Source organism: Alosa sapidissima, chromosome 11 (assembly GCF_018492685.1).
Source record: "Alosa sapidissima isolate fAloSap1 chromosome 11, fAloSap1.pri, whole genome shotgun sequence".
Taxonomy (NCBI): domain Eukaryota; kingdom Metazoa; phylum Chordata; class Actinopteri; order Clupeiformes; family Clupeidae; genus Alosa; species Alosa sapidissima.
The window spans coordinates 17347639-17357638 of NC_055967.1; the positions used below are offsets into that span (position 1 = coordinate 17347639).

General features: G+C 45.0%; 2 protein-coding genes across 2 annotated transcripts in view; one reads left to right on the plus strand and one right to left on the minus strand.

Moving 5' to 3' along the window:
* The window catches only part of dennd4a (DENN/MADD domain containing 4A), a 62608-nt gene extending 56745 nt beyond the window's left edge, over positions 1 to 5863 (plus strand). Inside the window, 5 exon segments of the mRNA XM_042110210.1 lie at positions 1 to 153; positions 606 to 723; positions 2104 to 2275; positions 2708 to 2772; positions 3036 to 5863. The exon segment at positions 1 to 153 is cut by the window's left edge and continues 66 nt beyond it. Of these exon segments, the coding sequence (XP_041966144.1) occupies positions 1 to 153; positions 606 to 723; positions 2104 to 2275; positions 2708 to 2772; positions 3036 to 3172 (645 nt within the window). The 3' untranslated portion in view covers positions 3173 to 5863.
* The window catches only part of slc24a1 (solute carrier family 24 member 1), a 14078-nt gene continuing 9489 nt past the window's right edge, over positions 5412 to 10000 (minus strand). The window contains exons 9-12 of the mRNA XM_042110500.1: positions 9299 to 9583; positions 8683 to 8772; positions 8247 to 8413; positions 5412 to 7297 (exon numbers count right to left, since the gene is read on the minus strand). Coding sequence (XP_041966434.1) covers positions 7048 to 7297; positions 8247 to 8413; positions 8683 to 8772; positions 9299 to 9583 — 792 coding nt within the window. The 3' untranslated portion in view covers positions 5412 to 7047. The remainder of the gene's footprint in view (positions 7298 to 8246; positions 8414 to 8682; positions 8773 to 9298; positions 9584 to 10000) is intronic.

The following is a 10000-nucleotide window of genomic DNA, read 5'->3' on the forward strand; positions in this document are numbered from 1 at the left end:
AACGAGGGGGACCAGGCGCTCTGTTCGGCCGCCGTGGTCGACCACCACCCCATCGTCTTCTGGAACCTTGTCTGGTTCTTTCGCCGGCTGGACCTGCCCAGCTGCCTGCCCCCGCTCATCCTCAGCTCGCAGCACTGTCTCCAAGACGACCAGGTGAGTGGGCCCGCCGTCTGCCTCATCACACTGCCCGGTTGCCATGACAACATCACAACACATGCTAGTGTTGGGACAAGGGCTGCTGTAGCTCAGCTGGGTACAAAGCCCAAGGAATACACATGCTAGCATAACTGTACATCTTTACTCATCTCTATGTGATTTTGAATGCATGTTGCTGCTAAAGGAATGCAAGCATACACTCAACTGACATGGACATCACATGACATTGACATCACATGACATGGACATCACATGCCAGAGCTAGTGATGATGCACCGTGTTGACCTGGCCCGAACACGATTCAGAGCTACAGATAGATAAAGATCCTCATCATAGTGGTGTGTCTGGCTGAATGCACTTTAATGTTGTGTGGACCTGGTGAAACGGCGACTCTGATCTGTTTCTGGTGGTTCCGTTGATGGTTGATGGTTCTGTTGACTGGTTTGCAGGGCTCACAGACCGGTTCTTCAGAGGAGAGTAAGAACGTTCTGGTCCAGATTCTGTGGGACAATCCCAGACTGCACCAGGACCCCATCCAGCCCTGCTACAAGCTCTGGAACAAACACTGTAAGTCAACAGCTATTCCAGAGTGTGTATGTGTGTGTGTACCAGTGTGTGAGGGCTTGTGTGTACCAGTGTGTGAGTGCTTGTCTGTGTAGCAGTGTGTGAGTGCTTGTGTGTGTAGCAGTGTGTGAGTGCTTGTGTGTGTACCAGTGTGTGAGTGCTTGTGTGTGTGAGTCCTTGTGTGTGTGAGTGCTTGTGTGTGTACCAGTGTGTGAGTGCTTGTGTGTGTACCAGTGTGTAAGTGCTTGTGTGTGTGAGTGCTTGTGTGTGTGTGTGTGTGTAGCAGTGTGAGTGCGTGTGTGTGTGAGTGCTTGTGTGTGTGTGTGTGTGTGTGTGTGTGTGTGTGTGTGTGTAGCAGTGTGAGTGCTTGCATGTGTGAGTGCTTGTGTGTGTGTGTGTGTGTGTGTGTGTGTGTGTGTGTGTGTGTGTGTGTAGCAGTGTGAGTGCGTGTGTGTGTGAGTGCTTGTGTGTGTGTGTGTGTGTGTGTGTGTGTGTGTGTGTGTAGCAGTGTGAGTGTGTGTGTGTGTGTGTAGCAGTGTGAGTGCGTGTGTGTGTGAGTGCTTTTGTGTGTGTGTAGCAGTGAGAGGGCTTGTGTGTGTGTGTGTGTGTGTGTGTGTGTGTGTGTGTAGCAGTGTGAGTGCTTGTGTGTGTGTGTGTGTGTGTGTGTGTAGCAGTGTGAGTGCTTGTGTGTGTGTGTGTGTCTGTGTGTGTGTGTGTGTGTGTGTAGCAGTGTGAGTGCTTGTGTGTGTGAGTGCTTGTGTGGGCATGTTTTGTGGGCATGAGTGTGATATGAAGGTTCTATATTTGGATTCCCTCTGATCTGTGCTCTGTTCCGTATCTCTTTCTCTCTCTCACACTCTCATTCTCTCTTTCCCTGTATGCCTCTTTCTATATTTCTCTATTCCTCCCTTTTCTCTCCTGTCCTAACTCTTGCTTTCCTCTCGTTTTCTTGCTCTTGCTTCTCATTCTATCTCTCTCCTTTCCCTTCCTCTTCTCTCCTCCTCTCCCTCTCTCTCTACCCCCTATCCTCCCTCCTCTCTCCTCTCCTCACCCTCTTTCTCCCCACCCTCTCTCTCTCTCCCTCTCTTCCTCTCTCTCTCCCCCCTCTTTCTCAATTCAATTAAATGTTGCTTTATTAGCATGACTGTAGGTACAGTGTTGCCAAAGCACAAAACAAAACAGTTTTGTACAATAACAAATTATTTCTACCATTGTGTACTCATTCTCTCTCTCTCTGTCTCTCTCTCTCTCTCTCTCTCTCTCTCTCTCTGTGTCTGCTGTATGTCTCTCTCTCTCTCTCTTTCTCTCTCTCTGTGTCTGCTGTATGTCTCTCTCTCTCTCTCTCTCTCTCTCTCTCTCTCTCTCCGTGTCTGGTGTGTGTAGGTGTGAGTGCGTGTGGTCCGGCTCCGTTGTGGGAGGAGGAGAGTCCTGAGCAGGCGGTCAGCCTGGAACTGCTGCAGAGTGTGGTCAAGAGCATCAAGAGGAACGACGTCTACCAGCCCATGAGCCAGGTCCTCCAGCAGCTCGGAGACCGCCTGGGCTTCACCAGACAGAGGTGGGCACCACACACCACGGGCATGGGCACAGAGAGAAATGCCAGCTGAATAGACATATAAACATGGACACTCAGTTAGGTGGCATGAAAATAGTAATAGTTATTGAAAGATTTGCCAGTGCATTGGAAACAGCCACCCACATAGATGCCATAACAATATGCATCACAAATGCATCACAGTGTTAAATTACTGAACTGCCAAGCTGTAGAACAGTGGACATATATGTTGATGAAGTACATGCCATGTCCTCTTAGGGTAGGTAATAGCTTCTGTTACACTTTTGTTGTTGTCGTTGGAAAATAAAACCATCCACTGCTGAATAAGCAGATCATTTGTGAGGGCTGTCTAACCTCATCTCTCTCTCTCTCTTTCTTTCTTTCTCTCTCTCTCTATCTCTCTTTCTCTCTCTCTATCTGTCTGCTCTCTTCCAGGAGTCTGTACAGAGAGCTTCTCTTCCTGTCTCTGGTGGCCTTGGGCAAGAACAGTGTGAACATTGGTGAGTTGATTGCCTTTTTTTCCTCTGAGAGACCTTGGAGTCTCCCCGTCTGACAGTCCGACAGTCCGACAGTCCGAGTTTTTATGTAATATATAAACCGGAGTGGCTACTACATCGGTAGTAAACCTTTATCTCTCTGTCTGTGAGTCCTTGGAGTCTCACCGTCTGACAAGGTTTTTTGTAATGAATTTGCCTGACTGGATGTGTGTTGTACACCTGTAGTAAATCTTTAACAAACCTACGCCTTTTCTTCGCCCTGACAGATGCCTTCGACCGCGAGTATAAGATGGCGTATGACCGTCTGACCCCAGGTCAGGTGAAGCTGACGCATAACTGTGACCGTCCACCCAGCGCTGGGGTGATGGAGTGTCGCCGGACCTTCGGCCTCCCCAGCCTGTGACACCCCGTGTGGACACCAACCACCACCCCAACCCCTCCCCATCTAACCCCCATCCTCCATCCTCCAGTCCCATCTCTCCTGCTCTGCCTGGGACTCCACCTAGACTCCCCTAACACTGCTACATTCTCTCCCCAGTTCCTGTCTCTCCTCTCACTGGAAAGAAGCCTGGAGGTTTGAACTGGAGGTGGAAATGAAACCTCTTAGATGTGGGCAGGAGTCGTCCCAACCCCCAACTTCCTCCCTCCTTCTATCTCTCCTCCCCTTTTCCCCTCCACACGTATTCCCTTCTTTTAACTGGAAAGTTCCACTCGACCAAAGCCACCTCCATGCTGCTCCCACATGACACGTAGCCAGGTACACTATGGAGGACCCCCCTGTGTCCTTCTTTGAGACTGTTCCCCGATGTCTGGTCTGGTCTCGTCTGCTTTGTCTGTCTGGTTTTCTCTTTTGTCGGTCTGCCTTCTCCCTCTCTACCTTTCTCTCTCTCTCTCTCTCAAGCACTCTCCACCACCTGACCAATGGACCTTTGTAGTTCTTTGTAGTTCAGTATGTTCCCCGCCACACAATAACCCACTAGATCCACTCAGGAAAAAAAGAAAAAAATTAAAGAAAATGTTTCTGCTATTTTCACTACAGGTCACAGTAGATTAGGAGCAATAATGTGCTCAGGTCATAGCCTCTTGTCCAGCCAGAGACCACAAACACAGTTTCCACTGGACACAGAGATTTTGGGACCAGTAGAATTTTCACAACAGTGTTTAGCCACTCAAGTCTCATATTTGTAAGGAAGCACTTAGCGTATAAGCACAAAGACTATCACCCTCAGAGCAGTGCTAGCTAGCTAACTAGCTGCCTCACACAAAGACTATCACCCTCAGAGCAGTGCTAGCTAGCTAGCTGCCACACATTCCTCTCCATGTTACATTAGCAATTAGACACCAACCCTGTTTTACTCTTAACACATGTAAAACAACTAATATCTGATTGGTCCAAAAAAAGCTTCTCAACCAATCGTTTGAGGTGTTGTTTGTTTTGCAGGAGCTAAAGGTCTCTACACATGCTGTGGGTAATTCAGGGCCTCTTGGTGGCACTACAGGGGCACTTGTGTTTAAAAATTAATGTAATTCTGTAGATAATCAATTATTATTGTTATTATTATCATTATTATATTACTGACAATATTTGTATCATACAGGTATATTTTAAGATGGATGTTTGATATAATCGACTTTATGTTCATTTGTAAAAATGAAATGTTGATATGACGTTGGATTTATTTTGCGAGAGTGCGGTTTGTTCCTGTGATTTGTGGTGGTCCTGGTGACCGCTTTGCGTGGGCTGTGTCGTGTGAGTGTCGTAAACATGACTGTGTTCTAAGTGCTGAAGAACAAAACTGGACCAAAAAAAATGGCAAGTGGGGGCTGTGTAGAAAATAACCCCTACATGGGTAGATAAATGTGTGTTTAGGCCTACTTATGAACTGAAGAGACTCCTTTACATAGCAAAGATATATGGAACCTGTTGACAACTGGAATCCAGAAGCTGCTGGAAACATTGGTATCACATCTCTTTCCTTCTGGAAAAAAGGGAAAGCATTGACTGTTGATTGAAATTGTTTAAAGTATAAATTCCACTCTATCTTAATATTTTATCCTTACTATGGTGAACGTGAAATGCAATATTGCCATGTTTATTTTTAGAATGACTTAACATGGCCAGAGCGATGAGTCCACAAGCAGTCAGAAACACTGCAGGAGGTACAAGTTTGAACACATACACCCAAGATTGTCGCTGGTACTGACATAGAACTGGCCCTGACTTGGCATGGAATCTGGCCCTGACTTGGCATGGAGTCATGGATGAATGATGGATCATCTGTGTTAGGATTGGGCCAGAATGGCTCCCAACGTGGCGGCCATCTTGGGCAGTGACTCTTAAAGTATTATAAAAGTTTTGCCTTGCACACAAGTAGCTGGCAGCTGGAGAGCGCCGAGCTGCCTCTGCCAATTTGTCAGTGTTAAATCTACATGAGTTAGTTTAGTAATGTGGTCCTCTGGTGAGCTTGAGCTGCAGCAGTACTGCTGGATGGTTATGAAGTGGAGGACAGTTACGGTACATAAACATTTGCACTGAAATACAAACACACATACACTAATACACACACACACACACATACAGAGATTACACAAATACTGCCAGGTTTTTTCTAAAGGAGTGAAATCTTACTTCAAAGATCAGCTTCAATTTGTTGAACTCAATTGTTTATTGACTGAATATACAATCACAGAATGAAAATAAAACAAAACAAAACAAAGAAAACCAACAAAAACAAATGTCCTTTGAGACTGCCTTTGGCTATAGTTGAGATGTTTTTGACTGTTTTGCTGCCACCTGCCACATATGGTACTAGTGAAGTTTACAGTGGCAAAGATCAACAGCCAAACTTTTCTTACAGCAAATTCTAAGTAAAAATCATTTGACTATTCAGTATCCAGCTCACAGCGATATATATCTACTGAAATGTGTTTTTTTGTAAACTGAACTGTGTTGGGCCAATGTCTTACACCCATACACATATCATATATTTGTTTTATTCCTGTTATTTATATTTGTATGCTCATTATGATTTGGAGCCTGGACTGGATCTTCAGAACAATGTTTATAACTGTAAATAAAACACTAGTGACATCATGACTTGTCGGAATGGTCTCTGGTGACAGTTTAAACTGGGAACATTTAAATGACCAACATTTTTGCATAATTATTCTAATGCTGTCGGTGAAAACAATTGAACATCAGGGGGAGTAGAATTCTCCTGTTCACGTCTGTGCAAGTGTAATTTGAGCTGTGATATGATAGACAAAAATGCTCACATGAAAGGACAGCTCCCCCCATAACGAGTAGAGGACGGCTAGACATGTACTAAGATGAAAAATACATATATTTGACATCAAGCACAAAGACCTTTGTTATATTATGTATACTAATAATACACATTATAATCAATATTACAAAAATAATTCAGTTGCAGTATGAGTTTAAATTACATCATTTACAGAGAGTTGAGTTGTTAGCGCACAACGCCCCCATGACTTCACTGAAGAGATTCTGCATACATTTCCAGATACTCATTCATATTTATGTGAGAATCCACCATACACCAAACACTGATACATGACCCAGACAACAACAACAAACGCCACTGATAAGCTTTTCATTTTCTACCATCAAGTCCTCTCAGGTATATAGCACAGTTTTCAGGCAGCGCTGCAAATACAATAGCGCTTTGCCAAGGGTGCATGTAACAGTCACCTAGCACACCTTAATCCATTAATCCTCTTAGCACTCTCACCACCCTCCTGACATGTGAAACCATAAACATAGACAATGATATACAGCATATGACATTCTGCGTTAATTGTTGGGGATTTAATTTATTGATTGACCATCACTTAGCATTTCCTCGTTACATAACATTCATAACAATAAAAAGCTATTACGGTCAAAGCTGTTGTGGTAAAATGTGAATAAAATAGAAGAACATTCAAATGCATTCCTAATTTTCCCTAAAGATGTTTTTGAGAGAACTCTTGCACTTGAACTATGAACACTTGCAATATGCTTTGTTGTCAGTTCTGCAAAACATCATACACACGTACACACGCACACGCACAAACACACAAGAGAATACATAGTTAGAAATGAGTGCACCAGAAGATCCAGGACTACTCTTGTTGAACAGTCAGAAACAGTGGACAGTGAAGTTGACAGCCAAGTTAAAGTTGACGTTGACGTTGGACTGAAATGGCCACTGCTGTGGCAGCGACAGTGGCAGGAATATGTGTGGGTTGGGGGTGTCTCCAGAGAGACAGGCCTCAGATGGACACAGGGCACACGATGATGCGGTCCTCGAGCATCACGCTGAGCACCAGGAAGATGAAGTAGAGCAGGAACATGGTGGAGCCGAGCGCCTTGTTCATCTTCCAGCCGCACACGGCGATGGAGATGATGACGAAGAGGAGCATGAGGAAGAGCAGCACGATGGCACAGAAGAGACCGTTACTGCTCACGGCCACCGGGGCGAACCCGTGCATCGTGGAGTACATCAGCCACGGGACCGGGAGACTGGGGCACGAGAGAAAAGAGGGAGAGAAAGGAGGGGGCAGAGGAGAAGAGGAGAGAGAGAGAGAGAGAGAGAGAGAGAGAGATGACCAATCAGGTGAGTGAGAATAGGAAAAGGCACAACCTCGACTAGATATAAAATGAAAAGCGTTGAATAAACATATTTCTCATGTAATGTGAGACTGTATGCAGACAGGGAGAAGAGAAAGAGAAGTGTAAAGTATGCAGGGAGAAGAGAAAGAAGTGTAAAGTATACAGGGAGAAGAGAAAGAAGTGTAAAGTATACAGAGAGAAGAGAAAGAAGTGTAAAGTATGCAGGGAGAAGAGAAAGAAGTGTAAAGTATACAGAGAGAAGAGAAAGAGAAGTGTAAAGTATGCAGGGAGAAGAGAAAGAGAAGTTTAAAGTATGCAGGGAGAAGAGAAAGAAGTGTAAAGTATGCAGGGAGAAGAGAAAGAAGTGTAAAGTATGCAGGGAGAAGAGAAAGAAGTGTAAAGTATGCAGGGAGGAGAGAAAGAAGTGTAAAGTATGCAGGGAGAAGAGAAAGAAGTGTAAAGTATACAGGGAGAAGAGAAAGAGAAGTTCAAAGTATGCAGGGAGAAGTGTAAAGTATGCAGGGCAGGTTTGGTGAGGAACAGGATGTGCCATACAAATGCCCTTCTTGCAGCTTTGCAGGTGAAGTGTGTTAGAGGTCAAGTGAGCTGACTCACTGATGACAAGATTTTGCCTGAAGCATCACTTTGAAGTACTGTACATCCTACATGAAATAGCTTAAAACTAGAGATCTATACATAATTAGAGATAATTAGAGCTACATTTATCTTTTAAGTATGATGCTGCTTTGGATAAATGCATTTGTTAAATACCTGAACTGATCATGCAGATCATGTTCTGCAGATCTCTCCTGAACACAACAGAACAGCAACAACAACTGTAGTTAGCGCCTTGGCTCACCCCACTGTGATGTCGAAGATGTTGCTGCCCACAGAACTGGACACAGCCATGTCCCCCAGGCCTTTCCGCGCCACAATCACACTGGTGATAAGGTCAGGGATGGAGGTGCCTGCTGCCAGGATGGTCAGACCCATGATTTCCTCAGAGATGCCAATCGTCTCACCCACCTGCACCATAAACACACCTGTCACCAGGTGCCTGCCACAGTAATGTATGAAGGCACGGACACACCTGTCACCAGGTGCCTGCCACAGTAATGTATGAAGACACGGACACACCTGTCACCAGGTGCCTGCCACAGTAATGTATGAAGGTACAAACCCAGTTTCTCACAAGCTCAACTAAACTGTAGAAATATGTGAAGGACAACCACAGAATGTAATCTAGACTCTAGAATGTTCTAGGATGTTCTAGGCTGAAGAGTAATGTGTCTGACCTGATGTGCCCACCAGACCATCAGATAGGAGAAAACTGCAATCCATATGATGGAGCCCACAAAGGTAATGACAAAGAACTTCTTAGATGCCTGAGGAACACAATCACAGACTCACCATCATCACATCACATCACATCACATCATCACAGTCCTGTAGTCTTTATCAGAGAGCACTGTAGGCTGATAATATTTAGTTTACATTTTTCTGTAACCCTCCACAAGCACTCACACCAGGGATATGTTGAGATCGTTTGATGTTGACAGGATCTTACTGTTAATGGCAGAAGTATCCCTTTGCCACCTCTGTACATTATTTACAGATCTGATGTAGAGTAAAGCTATTCTTTACAACAATCTGTACATTATTTACAGTTCTGATGTAGAGTAGAGCTATTCTTTATTACAATCTGTATTTGTATATGTACTGGACATCACCAGAGACAGTTAATCAACTGTTCAAGAGAATCTTTGATTACACTGCTCTACAGTGTAAGGTTTAATCTTTGACAACACTGCTCTACACAGTATAGTTTAATCTTTGATAACACTGCTCTACACAGTAAGGCATCCTAACACTTTAAGGCCAACACTGCTTAGCAATGTGAGGGCTACTTACTGGGTTGCGGACGTCAGGCACGGTGAGCCATAGCGGGAAGACGATGGGCAGCAGTAAGACATACGTGACCTGCTTACGTGGCGTGTCCGGCCACTCCAGCGACAGCGGCTCCTCATTCTCATCCTCCTCCTCCCCTCCTTCTCCCTCCACGTCTTCCTCCTCATCATCATCATCGCTGTCATCGCTGTCATCGCTGTCATCGCTGTCATCATCGCTGTCTTCCTCGCTGCCGTCCTCATTGCCGTCACCTCCACCATCTGGTGCAGCAGCAGCCGGCTCGTCCTTCTACAGGCCAGCAGGAGAGGTCAAGGGTCGAGGGTCAAATGGAAAAGGAAGAGAACTTAGGACAGGCATACACAGAACCCAAGGAAGAGAACTTAGGACAGGCATACACAGAACCCAAAAGAAGCGCATGACCACCACACAGGAAGATGTGCTGAGATGGACACATGAAGGTCAAAAGGTCATCTGGAGGGGTAATGGAAAGGTCAAGCACAAAGGTCATCCCAGAGAAAGCAACTTCTGGATTGTTGGATTAATTGGTCCAAATTGGTTTCTAAATCACACTTCAAAGAATGTTTGTTGTTTATTGTTTATCATTAAAGACAGCCTTCAGTTGCTGTTTACCGCTTATCATTATCACTGCACAGCAGAGATGTAGGTGGTCTGCTTCAGTGGGAATGTGAACAGGTGAGTTTGACA